Raw genomic sequence first — 16,852 nt, 5'->3', positions numbered from 1 at the left:
AATAAAAATCTATTTGGGGGTCAACACGAAAATGTTTGAGAACCACTGATTTTGACCATGCTTGCACCTCATACAGTTGAGACACTGAAGACTATACCTCCCAAAATAAGCTTATGAGATTTGCTTCACAACTTGCACCGTCTGCTGTAGTGTGTGTGTGTGTGTGTGTGTGTGTGTGTGTGTGTGGGGGGGGGGGGGGGGGGGGGGGGGGATTTCCAGAACCTGTCTGGGCTGCGTGAATCAAAACACCGTCCTGGTTCCAACAATGGACCAAGGGTGGAGCGCTTTTTTTTGGTGGACATGACGGCGGTGCGCCGTCTCAGGCGACCATGAGCCACGTGAGAAACCGCCGAGCGAGCGCTAGTGAGCGAGTCGCCGTGTCGAGCGTTGCGACGGTCGCATGAGCCAACTCAGCGTCGTTCCCGAGTTATGTGCCGTTATGGACAGAATAGTAAATCTTCTTCCCCCCGACTTTCAGCACCTCCGCGCGGTCCAGGTGAACACAACGGAGTGCTCCCTACCTCCGGTTCAGCCAATCACAAGCTTCCGCGGGCGGGTCTTAACTGGGACCAGGACGGTGTTTTGAACACGGGTCTGGGCTGGGACTGGGGTTTGTTAAATAAATTATTACGTTAAATAAATATGGATATGGATAAATCCATAACCAAAATAAGACGAACCAAAGGACAATCAATAAATTGCTGTATTGAACAGAGTCAGACAAAGAGACAAAACAGTGAGCAATAGCATACCATCCTAGTGGCAGCTTGCTAATTCTCTCTTCCCAAGATGGAAGTTAACATACAGTATATAAGGAATACAGTATTATGACAGTTAGATTGTGGGACTCATTGATTGGTCCCCATATCCAAACAAGAAGACAGAGAAATACAGTATAACCAAAACATGATCTCGTAGTCAGGGTAACCACAGTCACCATGACCTGTAATCCACTAGCCTGAACTTACAGTACAACCAAAACATGGTCTCCTATACTGTAAGTTCAGACAGTAGTTCACATAATATAACCTAATAAATGAATCATATAATTATGTATCATAATTCATATCTAACAGTCAATATGAATTGATAAAAGGATGATATTAACCATAACAAAATACCTATCAGGGTTGCAATGGCGACTGATAGGAATCAGCTTCCTTGATTGGCTGACTCAAAGCATAGACTTGGGATAGCCCAAAATCTGCGTGACGTTTGTTGCAGCTGCACCAATATCTCTCTCTGCTGTCGTGCCAAAACCAGCCAACTCCAAAATGGAGGAGGTTAGGAGGTTTTGGCCGAAGCGCTTTTACAACTTTTTATGCGGGCGGCATAGCTCAGGGGTAGAGAAACTGTTATTAGAGCACGAAGGGTTCCCAGTTCGAATCCGGGCTCCCCCTGAGTTAATGTCGAAGAGTCCTTGAGCAAGACTCTGAACCCCTAGTTGCTCCCGGTGAGTAGGTTGGTGCCTGGCATGGTTTCCTCCGCCACCAGTGTATGAATATGTGTGTGAATGGGTGAATGTAATGCACAATCTAGGTAAAGCGCCTTGGATAAAAGTGCTATATAAATGCACCATTTACCATTTATTGGTTCAATATTTTTGAACCAACACACAGACATAAAGTGTCTTCAATAGCACTGATTTATATTAAAAACAATAGGACTAAACGGGTGGAGTTTGAGTTGGTTTGGTAGACAGTGTGAGGATCCAATAGCATTGATTTATGGCAGGGGTCTTCAACAGGGGGTCCTCAGAGTTACTACAGGGGGTCCTCCAAATCTTTGAGTGATAGAACATTCTTTTCTCCTTTTTTATATTAACCACTTGAACCCTAGTGTCTATATTCTGAGAACTTTAGGCAAAAATAGCCGATCTACAAGCTCACAGCGCCTCGCTGCGTTGTGAGCTTGTAGCTATCGGCTATCGATAGCTATCGGCACCTCAGTGTTAATTGAACTCTGACATTTAAGGGTCGATTTGATTTACAGTGGTGGTGTTGTGTCGTCATGAGTGATTCGTCATAAGAATGAATCACAAGAAGAAAGAATCAAGAACGGTCCATTCTTTTCCTTAAAATGTTATGTTCTCGCTTTCGTTCAGAAGGCAGTGTCAGTCTTTATGCGAGACCCGGCAGGGAACGGTGAACGTGAGCGAATCATTTGAACTGATCATTGCTGTGTTCATTGAAATGAACAGTTTTGCCCACCACTAGTGAAGACGCAGCGTCTTAAACTAGGTTCTGCAAACACACACACTTCCCAGCCGACTGCTCCTCCACACTGCATGATAGATGAGTGGACGGTATTGGGTGTTCTACAACCTCCTGTGTCCACACACACACACACACACACAGAGCTCATGGGTAGCAGGCCCCATGCTAGTTGGCATAGCTGACAAAGCACCCCGCAGCCCTACAGTAGCCTGGGAGAGAGCATACAAAGGGGTCATTGTGTGTGTGTGTGTGTGTGTGTGTGTGTGTGTGTGTGTGTGTGTGTGTGTGTGTGTGTGTTACACTGTCTGTAGCATTATTCAGCAGAGGGTTTGTAGCCTCTTTGACAGCAAGACAACCTGCTCTGTCTAGGTTCAGGCTATGTGTTTAGATCAGGGGTTTTCAAAGTGGGTGACGGGGCACCCTGGGGTGCCGTGACGACAGTCCAGGGGTGCCGCAAGATAATTTGATAATATTTTGAATTTATTTGGACACTTGAAAAAATATTTAGTATCATTTTAAACTTGAAGTACAAAGTTATTTTCAGTCAGTTCTAACCAAAATGGCTATTATCTCAACGTTTTCCACACAACATAATCACTAAAATATAGTCACTGTCGGGCAGAAACCTCCAAGTTTCAAATCTGTACGTCTTTTGGTAAAGCAAAGCACTGCTTCATCATACAAGACCGTCGCACAAAACTAGTGAAAACAGCCGATCTACAAGTAGATCTGCTGTTTTCACTAGTACATTTTATAGATGATAAATACAAAACGAACGGTTTTGGACATACAAGGTTTCCACCCGACAACGACGATATGCTATAAATATAAGGTGCTGGGAGTGAAAATTATAATGTAGGGGTGCCTCGGATTAAAAAAAATATTTATGGGGTGCCCTGAGACAAAAGAAGTTTGGGAACCCCTGGTTTAGATGATCCATTGGCTGTATTTAGCTGAGAGAGTGTGCTTTAGAGACGACCGATACTGACTGAAGACGGCACTGGTCCCCCGCCACAAAAGAATAGTAATATTTGAACTGGGGACCCCCAACCCCGACTGTAACAACAGATACTGTCCAACATACAGGTTGGGTAGGACAGGGAGCCTGATCAACAGGGAGTGGGGGGACCAAGGGAGGGACAGCATGTTCCTCTGAATGGCCTTACACCCTCCTGGTGAAACTCGTGAAAATAATAGCAGCAAGGTGGCCACGACAAACTCAAAATTCGGCACGATTCGAGCTTGTGGAACTGCTACTTTTGAGTGACGCTGTAGTATGAAAGTAAACCTGTTTTTCTGTCCCCTAAAGTAAACCTGATTTAACTTTTCCTTAACCCATTTAGGCCTAGAATTATTGAATGCTTTAACCAGTGAAAAATAGCAGATATACAAGCTCACAGCGCGGCACGGAGTGCCGCGCTGCAAGCTTGTAGATCTGCTATTTGCTTCTGGGGGGGTCCCTGGAACTAAATATTTTGAGATTGGGGTCTGTGGCCAAATAAATATCATTTTCATTTCACATGAAAAGGTTTGAGAACCACTGACATAGTAGTCTCTCAAGAACAGACCAACTGAGCTCCTTTTCTTCTGTCCCTTTTCTGACTGGCAATCAGACAGGATTGGTCATGGTTCACTTGATACGATATCTAACATACAGTAAAAAGTCAGAATTAATTTCCCAGCGGATTCCTTGCTTCTCGTGTCAGTCGTGTCAACCGCACATTTCCCAGAATTGTACCTTTCTAGTTTTATTTGTTTTTCAAACAAAACAATATTTTTCAGATATTTTCAAAAATAGATAAATCAGTAAAAAACAACATTGTGATGCTACATTAACATTGTGACGCTACATTAACTCATGTTGCTGGGGACCCCCTGGTACACACTCTCCCCTCACCTCCACCAAGGAGGACCCCACTTTGAGAACTACTGCTCTACACACAGAGAGAAGATTCTTGTTATTATGATTCAGCAAACGGACACAACAAGGTGATTCATACAATAACAGGCCTGGGGTTGAATGAACCATCTCAGTTACTCATCAGATACAAGGCTTATTCTCTGGCCACAACCCCTGAATGCCTGCCTTTTTTATGCTACCATACTCTACCAAAGAATATGGATGGACAGTTCTTAAGTGAATCACAAGGCTGTTTGTGTGTGTGTGCACGTATATTAGCATGGCTATTGACTCACTGAGGTCTCCCTAGGAAACAACCTTGGGTGGCCACGGCCACACACACACACACACACACACACACACACACACACACACACACACACACACACACACACACACACACACACACACACACACACACACACACACACACACACACACACACACACACACACACACACACACACACACACACACACACACACACACACACACACACACACACACACACACACAGTAGTATGGCCATCCCAGTAAAACACGTCAAGGAGCTTCATTCAGACCCAGTCTCTAGTCCAATTATTTACAACCACTTGAACATCTTTCACAAGACGCTGCCATTATGGAGCCTTAAATAGTGGAACGTTAGGGCTATTTAACCCCAATGTACATGCTACAAACAATCTGTACCGCCAGCTGTGGGTGCCATTGCCATTTCCAGCAGCAGTGCCCCGACCGCACTTTGAGGAGGAGGGGGTTTTTAAACTTTGGTTATTCCAAAAAATAGCAGATAAGCTTATTTGGAGAGCTTATCTGCTTGTGAAAAAGCAATTTTTTTGTTTTCTTTTTAACTCAAATCTTTGCTTCTGGGGTCCCTGGAACAAAATATGTATTTTTGGGGTCCTTGACATGAAAAGATTTGAGCACCACTGATATAGCAACAAAAGAATGTCAGAAAACGTAGGATTCAATTTTTTAATCGTCCCCGGGTTTTAATGGGTCAAACAATCGATCTGTCTGTACTCAGACAAGAGGGGGGAAAATGACACACACCTTAGGTTCCTCCCAGAGACTCAGCAGAGACTCAGACTATATGTGTTTATATGATAAGTGTGTCGGAGACAGAGATAGTAGAAGCAGGAGGCTTAGAAAGGCTAAAGCCCTGCAGTGAATCCCAAAACACCTCATCATCTCTTTCTGCTTCAGAGGTCCTAGTCTGCCACTGTGTTCATGCTGGGTATAGAAAGCCTTAGTTCCCTATGCCATTAGCCAGCCCAAGGATCGCCACAGATCAGACGGAATAACCGAACAACAAGGAATAGGAAATACACACACACACATCCCGCTGAGGTCCCCAAGGGGCGGACAAAAACAACAAGGCAACACATTCTTTGTACTAATTAGGCGCAAAGCTGCTTCCTTATTCAATGTTTTTTGAGTTTGCAATGCTATGTGATGAGAAAGAAACACAGTGTGTTTTAGCATGTTAAAGATGTCTCCCAACACAACACACACACATGAGAGGCTTGGACACATCCGTCTCTTAACTCTTAACCCATTAAGACCTGAGGCCAATTCTACAAAATGTCTTCTAAATCCTAACTGTTTTCTGAAATTCTTATGTTGCTATATCAGTGGTGCTCAAAAGCTGTTCATGCCGACAGCCATCTCAACATATTTTGTTCCAGGGACCTAAAGATTTGAGTAAAATGCCCTTCAAAAAAAGCTGTAGATGTACAAGCTCATAATGTGGCAGAAAGTGCCGCGCTATGAGCTTGTATATTTGCTATTTTTGAATGGCCGCGTATTGATGTTTCGATGTGCCGTTGTTTCGAGCGGCCAGTAGTCCAAGGCTAACCTGCCGTCGCGGGTGAACGCTAACCTGCAGACCCAGGTGAATGCTAACCTGGTGAATGCTAACCCAAAGCCTAAACCTTAACCCTAAACCTTACCCTAACCAGAGTACTGGGGAATCGAAACAGCGGGACATCGAAATATCGAGATTTTGCCTTTTTGAATAGCCGTATATAAAGTATAGAATAAAGTTTAAATTGGTTAAAATGATTGTGGTGCTATATTAAACTAAGCCTCTTTGGTCACTGACACATTAGGTAAACCTACCTCTAAAACCTCAGGGAAACAAAAACAACCACAGGGCCATGTTTTAATAAAGACCAAACAATGCTGCTATAACAGTACAGTAGTTCAGAGCAAGCTGTTCACTGTACAACCAGTGATTAAAAACTGATGAATGTATTGCTGCTGTATTAATAGAATAACCGGACCACAGAGTCTACTGCAACAGCTAATCTCTACACTCGATTTAAATCAATTGTAAAAAATAATCAAGAAATCAGAATCAATGTTTTTTTGACACGTTGTGTGAGCTTGTAGATTGCCTATTTTCACTGTGAGAGACTGTTGTCCAAATGGGTGTAATGTCATCTGAGCTCCTCTCCATTCCTAAAGAGCAACATATCCAAATCAGAGACTGGTCTCTCTTACTGATAACATCACTAGGCTACTTGGGTGGGTTTCACGATGGAATGGCATAGGCCTATATGATGTGCTATTAAAAAAGCTAGCCTGGCGGATACTGCGTTCACTCACTCATTCCTTCCCCAGTATGAGGTCTGGCCTTCTGCCTATAGGCAGCTTGAAAAGTGGGCGGGAGTACTTGCCTTGACAGACAGACTCCTCTAACCAATCAGCGTAGCAAAACATCTATCATCAAAGTGCAGCCAGTCGGAAGAACGGCAAACAAAGACGTCTTTTCGGCCGATGAGCTCCGCTAGCGCAGTGGTTCTCAAACTGTGGGTCGGGACCCCCAGGGGGGTCCCCATATTATTTTGGGGGTTCCCCATGATTAACTTAATGTGCAACGTGTTTTCTTACTCAACATTAAACAAACCAACATAAGGTTTAAGTGTATAGAGGGTATACAGAATGTACATTTCTAAAGTGACAATTTAAATACTTTTTAATGCCTCTAAAATGACAAAGTAAACGTAGGCCAAAATTGTATACATTAGAGGCAGAAATTGTGAAAATAGCAGATCCACATGCTCACAACGCCTCGCAACTGCTATTTTCACAATAGAATCAAAATGCAATGTCTCAACTCTTAGTGCTCATCATCCCCAGTTAAAATGATTGATTTTTGGGGGTCGCGGCCTGAAAAGGTTGAGAACCACTGCGCTAGCGCATACTCTTGTTCCTTTTTAATTGTTTTAATTGATTCCAACTCTGAAATAACTTCACTTATTGCTTGTTTTATTGTTACAGCGTTAACTGTTACACTTGTTGCATCGAGGGCAGCCACGTTGTTTTGAAAATGCTGCAGCAAACATCTACGTCACCATCTACACATGGACCAATCAGGGGAGGTTTTGCAGACAGCAGTTGAAACGCAGTCACTGATTGGCCCTGATCAGGAAATGAATCGGGGCCAATGTCTCATACTGGCTGCCTATACGCGGAAGTCCAGACCTCATACTGTGGGAAGTAATGAGTGAGTGAACGCAGTATGTGGGATGGCCCGCCAGGCTACAAGAAAGCCAGTATACATACATCACTTAACACCGTGGGCATAATGGGACCCAATAAATTCACCACCACGGCGAGAAGAACCTTGTGAAAACAAGCCTATAAATCCCAGTGATAATGTCTTAACGCCGCAATAAACTCAACCTTAAACATGTCTGATGGCTGTCGCCCCCAAAGACAAAAGCCCTTTTGTGTAAACACTAACAGCGAGCGTGACTAAAGTGAAAGAGAGCAAGTAAGAGAGTGAGACAGAGAGGGAGAGAGAGAGAGAAGTCAGAGCTGATAACATTCCAGAGGAAGGAGTAGTGAATAACAACAACACAGGTCTATCTGGAGGTGCAGCAGGCCATACTCTCTCTCAGCTCCATTCAATGCTGAGCTGATCAACTAGATCAGTGGTTTTCAAGGTTTTCAGGCCATGGACCCCTTAGTTGAGAGAGATAGATAAAGCAGGGACCCCCACAACACTTTCAGAGATTCCATATAACAAATATTTCATTGTTTGACAGCACTATCCTAGGTATATTTTGGATTCACTTCAATTTCAGATATTTAACCACTTGAACCGTAAATACTTAATAAACTTGACCTTTCACTCTGTACTTGGTCTGCTCTTTTTCCCCTCTACACCAAACCTCTTTGCCGAAAATAGACGATCTACAAGCTCACAACGCCTCGCAGTGCGAGGCGTTGTGAGCTTGTAGATCTGCTATTTTTTGCTAAAGTTCTCTGAATATGGACGCTAGGGTTCAAGTGGTTGATATAAAAAAAGAGAAAAAAGGTTTCCATCACTCAAAGATTTGGAGGACCCCCTGTAGTAACTCCGAGGACCCCCTAGATCAGTGATTTTCAACCCCTTTTCATATCAAGGTCCATTACTTATTCTGCATTTGATGAGATTTAGCCTCTCGGACCCAAAACATAGAATATTTTGTTATTGGTGGATACGATTTTGAATTCCATGATGTATTGATGTCGTACCATAGGAGAGATAAACAGGCAAACATGGTTGATCAAAATAACAATTCTTCTACATTCTCTAATTGTGTAGACTTCTTGTTAATGGAGTAATGCAGATGTCAAACAACAATTTAACCCTTGAGAGCGTAAAATGAAACCAAATTTACACTCTCAAGAGTTAAAGATCTATAAAGGGTCCATTTGGTTACCAACTGTCCAACATTTAGCTGTGGACCACCTGGACCACTGGTGGTCCCCGGACCACTCGTTGTGAACCACCGAACAAAGATCAGTGTTTCTCAAACTCTTCTTCGTGCCAAGGACCCCCAAATTGATATATAATTGGCCACGGGCCGCCATCTACTTTTTTTTTGTTCCATCTACTTTTTTTTTGCTTTTTGCTGGGGACCCCAGAAGAGAAGATGTGTTCAAATAGTGAATGAGGCAGCCTAAAGCAGTGGTTCTCAACCTGTGGGTCAGGTCCCCAAATTATTGTGGGGGGTCCCCAGATGATTACCTTAATGTGCAACATTGTTTTCTCACTCAACAGTAAACAAACCAACATAAAGTTTAAGTGTATAGAGGGTATATGCACATTTCTAAAGTGACAATTTAAGGAATTTTTAACATCTCTAAAATGACAAATTAAACATGGGCCAAATTGTCAAATAGGCCTATTAGAGGCAGAAAATAGCCAAAAATAGCAGATCTACATGCTCACAACGCCTCGCAACGCATGTAGATCTGCTATTTTCACAATAGAACCGTGTTATACAAAATGTAATGTCTCAACTCTTAGTGCTCGTCAGGGTGGGGGGTCCCCAGATAAAATATGATTATTTTGGGGGTCACGGCCAGAAAAGGTTGAGGACCACTGGCCTAAAGGGCAGAGCCAAAGAGTACACCTTTCCTATGTCATTGATCACCCCAACAATCAATTCCAATTCTAGGCAAGATTTTTTCTTCACACAACAGCTCTAAGGTATATTATGTATTTGTATAGTATAGTATATACACAGAAAGTTAGATCTAGAAACAAGAGAATGGTTAAATACCAGCAGCAAACTGGCTCGCTGGAATGCGGCGCGTTTGACAGCCGGAATGCCAGTGGAATTCCAAAACCAGCAATATCTTTGATAGACACACACACACACACACACACACACACACACACACACACACACACACACACACACACACACACACACACACACACACACACACACACACACACACACACACACACACACGAAAAACTATGTAAAGGTGAGGTGATTCTTTTCTAGTAGTCTCTCTCTCTGTGTGTGTGTGTGTGTGTGTGTGTGTGTGTGTGTGTGTGTGTGTGTGTGTGTGTGTGTGTGTGTGTGTGTGTGTGTGTGTGTGTGTGTGTGTGTGTGTGTGTGTGTGTGTGTGTGTGTGTGTGTGTGTGTGCCGTGCATGCGTGTGTGTGAAAGAAGGGATAGAAGGTGGCAGAACAGATGCATTTAGATCATTCGTTCTCAAAGTGGGGTCCAGGGACCAGGAGGGGTCCTTGCGTTGCGTTCCGGGGGTCCCCAGAAAAAGTAGTTAAAGCACCTCCAAAATGACTTTTTGGGGGTTTTCTGGGGGTCAATGGCACAAACATTTTCAGATGGAGGTCCGTGGCCACCAAATATACAGTACATCGATTTGGGGGTCTTTGACTTGATAAAGTTTGAGAACCACGGATATAGATAGTACTTATAATAATAGCTTAAATTTATATAGCGCCTTTCATGAACACAAGGACGCTTCACAACAAAACAATGAACCATCAAAAACAAAACAGCAAACAACAACTACTGTACTATTGGCCACAATCCTGAGAAAATAGGAATCTTTTGAAGGCAGCATAGTACTGTACAGATACTGTGCATAAGTGAGAGGAAGGACACAGCAGAGGAGATAAAGGAGGGGGGAGGAAAACGAAATGAGGAAGAGGGTGCAACCATGACGACGCTCTGTTGACTTGGCAGTGTGACAATCAGCTCACGTGACACTCCCAGTCATGTGATCAGGTGGCATTCGCAGAGGATCATGGAATTACGGGTGATCAACAGTACTCGTCCACACACACACACACACACACACACACACACACACACACACACACACACACACACACACACACACACACACACACACACACACACACACACACACACACACACACACACACACACACACACACACACACACACACACACACACACACACACACACACACACACACACACACACACACACACACACACACACACACACACACCCCTAAGCTCGGCTGTGACATAACAGCCACCACAACAGTTCTGTATTGCGAGCGAGCGAGAGAGAGATAGAGAGCTATAGAGAGAGAGAGAAGAGAGAGCGTGCATGGCCATTCACGGTCAAGCGACCATATGTTTATGAGGAGAGAGTTAGCGTCACAGATGGTGAGTAGGACTAGTTGTAGTTGAGACTGATACATTGTAAAAGTAAGAATCAAACGTTTCAAACCATAACACTAGACTGTCTTTATCATCTCACGTGAATTAACGTTTCATCATATCGTCAGTGTTCAACTGTTGAACACTTCTCCATTCATGTAAAAAAAAACATTATTGAACCCAAGTCGCACTGAAATCACTCAGTCAAAATCAGGTGCACGTTCACACATGACATCAAAATCAAATATGCCGACACATTGCCTGCAAATCGGGACTTAGGTTACACACAGTGACCTGCAAGTACGTACAAGTACACCTGTGGGTACACTACACACCCTACACTAGTAAGCACCTTAAGCCCAACAGACAGGAACCAGCTGACAGTCAGGAGGAAAGTGTAGCCCAGACTATAATAAACGGTTAACGATAACTGTGTTCAAACATTACAACTCTGTTCAGCGGTTGCCACGTTGTTAATCTATTGTTAACCCGCTGCTTGTTTTGGTATACTTGATATACAACCGCTGTTAGGTCAGGAGGACAAGAGGTTACATTCCCAAACCTCACCAGCCATTTCCACTAATTTAGTACCAAACCAGGTGCAATCTCCTTCTTTAACAGAAAGACCAGTGGTTCTCTAAAAAAATGGGGTCCGTGGACCCCCAGGGGTTCTTTAAAAAGGATCCCTGGCTAATAAGTAAAATATACCTCAATACAGTATATTTGTCCTCTATTAATGTTAAATTAAAAACCTTGGATATTTTATTTATTTCAGAAATAGTTCATCTTTCACTCAAATCGCGGTTGATGATGTCATTTGTCCATGTGTGGTCTAGCCACCAGACACGTGTCGAGCGATCTGAGCATTTCAAATAAAAACAAAATAAAAACGTGAAAACACGAGTCTGGTAGTGAATTAAAATCTTTTAAATTTTTCTTTTTCAACTATAGAGGCTATGCATCATAATTTTCTGGCCTTGACAGCCCATACATCCAAACAGAAAAGTCCTAGCTGATAGCATTAAATTGACGTAACAACTATTTCAAAGCACTTTGCCACTCGATTTTGCCATTCACTTTCATGCATGCGTATACCCTCTATTGGGTCCCGAGACCCACTGTTTTGGGAACAGTGCTCTGACACAACATAAATGGAATCAACCAGACAGAAAGACAGCGAACTAAGACGTCCACTCTCATCTTCTTCGTGATTTGCTGGGAACACGTCGTGAACCTCTCGGGGGGGGGGGGGGGGGAATGAATGAACCTCAAATCAAAGCGTTTTCTTTTCGGTGCACTTTTCTCAGGGGTGTCACACCAAGTTCTGGGCCCTGGGTACCAGGATTCACTGTGGGCCCCCCATGAATGTTCTTCATAGGGGGAGTGGGTTTAACCCATTTAGACTGCTGGCAACGCAATATTACGCATTATTTTGTGCTTTAACTATTGATAAATAGCAGATATAGATCTGCTATTTTTTGAATATTTCAAATACTTCTAAGGTTTTTTGAAAAACCTATGTTTCTATGCCAGTGGTGCTCAAACTGTTTCATGTGAAGGACCCCCAAAATGATAGCCATAGACCCCCATCTCAAAATATTTTGTTCCAGGGAACCCCAGAAACAAAATTTTGTTAAAAAATACATACTGTATATTCAAAGATTTGCTCACATTTTCATGACCTTTCAAAAATAGCCGATCTACAAGCTCACTGTGAGCTTGTATATCCGTTATTTTTCAATAGCTAAAGTATAAAATAATTAAGGGCCCTCCACCTTGAGCCCTAGTAACTCAGCTTGTATATCTGTTATTTTTCAATAGATAAAGTATAAAATAATTAAGGGCCCTCCACCTTGAGCCCTAGTAACTCAGTCCCACTCCCCCCCCCCCCCCCCCTTGTGACGCCCCTGCTTGGGGGTTAATGAACCTCAAATCAAAGCTTCTTTCTTTTCAGAGATGCTCTTCTTACCGGCAGGTCCACGCTGACGTCGGTGCCGTCCAGCAGGGACACGCGGCAGGTGATGACGGAGGTGGCGTCCCCGGCGGCGGGGATGTGGGTGGTGGCGCGCTGGGCCTCGCGCAGACGGGCCTTCTCCGCATGCTTCCTGATGGAGCGCCGTCCCAGCGTCCTGCGCAGGAAACTCAGCATGGTCGGAGGAGGTGGAGGAGGAGGAGGTGGTGGTGTTCAGGGAAGAGAGAGCGCGGGACCAGATGGGGAGGGTAGGGGTGGTGGGGGTGGGAGGGGGCGGGGGGTCACGCTACTGTACCTGCGGAAGAGAAACAGAGATGAGCAGCTGTAGAGTAGTGCACTGGTTCCCAAACACTCACGTGTCACGGTCTTTCCTTAACTCTGACAGTGTACAAATGGAACCAAATGGACCCGTCAGGGTTCATTTGGTTCCACTTGTACACTGTCAGAGTTACAGACTTGTATGGGTCAATTTAGACGCCCCTTAAGGAACCCACAGAGTCCCTGCTGGAATCCACTTTGAGAACCACTGGAGTAGTGCACTGGTTCCCAAACACTGGGTCGGGACCCGTTTGTGGGTCCCTTTATTTGTTTATTTTATTATTTTCTTTTTTCAAAACAGTTAAAAAAAAAAAAAGCAAAAGAATCATCATGAATTAAAAAATAAACGGATGAAAATTAGCATCTCTTGCTAAATCCCACAATACGTATATTTACAGTGCATTTTAGGCTAGTAATAACCACTGTCTACCACCTAGCACTGTCTACAACCTAGCAAGAACCTCCTGAAATGCTATTTAATGCAGGTATGTGCGTGTTTAAGTAGTCTATAAGAGAATAAAGAGATTCCTTTGTGTGTCAGAAAATAGGTAACTGTAGGCCTACACACCATCTACACATTCTACACAGTCAACCTCACACTTAAAGGAGTACGTAGTTCACCCCCAAAATGACTTTTTTTCTATTGATTAGTCATGCCATGGAGAGTAGAGTTCAATAATATTTTTAGTTTTTTGTCACATTCCTTAGACAAAAATGTGATAACAATAAATTTACCCCCATTCGTTCCGGATAATCCGGAATCAATGGGGGCAAATTTACTTGAATCAAATTTTTGTCTTAGGAATGTGACAAAAACCAAAAAATATTATTGAACTCTACTCTCCATGGCATGACTAATCAATAGAAAAAAGTCATTTTGGGGGTGAACTACTCCTCTAAGACTTTATTAAAGAAGGACCTGACCCCCTTTTTGGATTTATTTATTTTTCCATGTTCCCCATGTGAAGAAAAGAAAAAAGAAAAGAAAAAAGTTTGGGAAAAAGATTAAGCAAAGAAGGTTCCTTGTTGTGAAAAGAAACAAAGTTATATTATAACTTTATAGTCCCATTAGGTGATATTTGGTCCTCAAACTAGCAGGTTCGCCTACCTTAATTTACCATCTTTATTACAATGTATCCAGCGTTGCATTCCTATAGGAGGCTACCCTTGTGTAATAATAACTGGGCTACGTTAGCAAAGCAACAAACCAACGAACGCTGCCATATGTTGGATTTACAGGCTGTTAACAGATCACTTAAACCTTATAGCTTCGTGAACAATAGCAAATAACGTTTACAGACCGTATGAAACTTGCTTTTAGTACTGGTTAGGGGGGGACGCAGACTTAAACTCTTGTAATAGTTTGTGCTGTTGTAACTCGCTATGCTATTATTGCTTTAACACAGGATAATACATGGCTGAGCAGCAGCGCAGTGATAAAGCAAAGCAACAGGTTGTTGGTTAATAAGAAGAGAGAATGCCCACGTTATGATGCGCAGGAATTGAATTCCAGACTTTTACTTAGTGGAGAGAATTTCTATATTGCAGTATTGATACTTTTATATTTATAAGTGAAACATGCGAGTACTTTTTCCACCACTGCTACTAGGTAAACATGCAGGGAAACAGAATATTGTCATTCTGTGTGACAAAAAACAACGCTCCCTTTAGCCTGGAGGCTAGCAGCAGCTCTGTGATGCTGATGGGGAGCATTGTTGCCAGGTTGGGCGAGAGAAGCAAGCAACAGGATCTAGGAAAACAAACGGCTATCTCTAGGCTAAACGAGACCTTTTAAACCTTGTACATACTGTTGTACGTCATCGGATATTTGAAAATAGCAGATATGCAAGCTGAGCTGTCCCTATCATCAAATAGTTTCAGATGGGGCTCTGCGGACAAATACACATTAAATAGGGGGTCCTTGACATGAAAATGTATAAGAACCACTACTTTAAACCACATTAAGAGGAATCAAGCCCAAAGAAGCATCTATATCAAGCCCAAATATTTGGGCTTGATATAGTTGCTTATTTGGCAAATAAGCAACTACACTTTGGAAAACAAGACCAAATAAGCAACTACACACTTATAGAAACAATTCCCTTCCCAAAACACAACTCGCAACTACCAATATCATGAATATCATGAATTGAGTACAATCAAACAATGCAAACAAGCCATTGTGCTGTCTTGTGGTCCAAATCCTTATAGTAGACCTTGTATCTATCTAAACTGTACTGTGCTGTACCTTTTCCTATGCAATTAAACTTATAATAAAGCAGCGTTTCTCAAAGTGGATTACAGCTGACTCTGTGGGTCTTTTTAGGGGGGTCTAAATTGGCCGATCCCGATACAAGTCTGTAACTCTGACAGTATACAAATCCATGTGTACACTGTCAAGAGTTAAGGGGAGACCTAGAAATGTGAAAGTTTGAGAAATCAAAACACAGGGGAAAAAAACAGCCCAACATCGCTTATAAGAAGCGGACGTGGCAACACCGCTGATGGTGAGGAACAACACTTGCTGCTCCGCCGACCGACCGACACACTTGTAGATCCCACACAGTTAAACTCCTTATAACACACAGATAAACATACTCACAGGAGACCGACAGGGATTCACAGCGAGATTACGTCCGCTTTCATCGTCCAGGTTTTGGTAAAACGACTTGGTTTGGTGTTATAGTTCCATGGTGAATGGATTCGTTGCGTTTCTTTCTCTCTCTGCAGGATAATTTTCACCTCAACTCCCAACAACACAAAAAAACTGGGAGGCAAGATGATGATCACCCCCCCCCCCGGAAGTGACGTCGGAATAAATCCCTAGCAAAACTTCCAGCGGCTTCAGTTCAGAAAAAGTTAAGGTATGGCAACATGACTGGTGCCTCGCGCGCGTGCAAGACACCAGTCATGTTGCCATACCTTAGCAACAGGCACGATTACAGTACATTATATTATTTTCCCCTGTAGCCAAGGTATGGCAGCTGCCATAGTTTGCTATACCCAATGGACGCCTCTGAAAACGTCATTAGTATTTTTAAAGGCATAAAGCCGGTGCAACGTAACTTAAATAGAAAAAGTAGCCTATGCTGAATGATGTATTTGAAAAGATGTCACCCTGTCTGTAAGATGCTTATGCTCATAAAAAAATATATTGTACTTTTTACTCTACTACAATTTCTTTGAAAACATTTAGTAGTTACTTTGCAGATATAAATTATATTATAAAACATTGACATTAACCTATTTAGCCTTATTTTATACAGAGGCTATTTGAAGCTTACAAGCTCACATCGCAAAACGTTGCTTGAGCTTTATGTAGATCTGCTATTTTCAAACATCTTTTACTTTTGTAAAGTAGTACATTTTGATGCGAATACTTTTGTACTCTTACTCAAGTACATTTTGAATTCTGGACTTTTACTATTTCTACATTGCCATATTGATACTTTTAAGTAAAACTTTTGAGTACTTTTCCCACCATGTTGCTCATAAA

At 42.7% G+C, this 16,852-nt stretch overlaps 1 protein-coding gene across 1 annotated transcript in view; it reads right to left on the bottom strand.

Moving 5' to 3' along the window:
- The window catches only part of epb41l5 (erythrocyte membrane protein band 4.1 like 5), a 95,702-nt gene extending 79,623 nt beyond the window's left edge, over positions 1 to 16,079 (bottom strand). The window contains exons 1-2 of the mRNA XM_080752886.1: positions 15,959 to 16,079; positions 13,036 to 13,333 (exon numbers count right to left, since the gene is read on the bottom strand). Of these exons, the coding sequence (XP_080609012.1) occupies positions 13,036 to 13,215 (180 nt within the window). The 5' untranslated portion in view covers positions 13,216 to 13,333; positions 15,959 to 16,079. The remainder of the gene's footprint in view (positions 1 to 13,035; positions 13,334 to 15,958) is intronic.
- Positions 16,080 to 16,852: the final 773 nt, after the last annotated feature.

This window comes from Nannobrachium achirus (genome assembly GCF_963921795.1).
Source record: "Nannobrachium achirus genome assembly, chromosome: 22".
NCBI classification, from domain to species: Eukaryota; Metazoa; Chordata; class Actinopteri; order Myctophiformes; family Myctophidae; genus Nannobrachium; species Nannobrachium achirus.
This window is presented reverse-complemented; position numbering and strand designations above follow the sequence as displayed.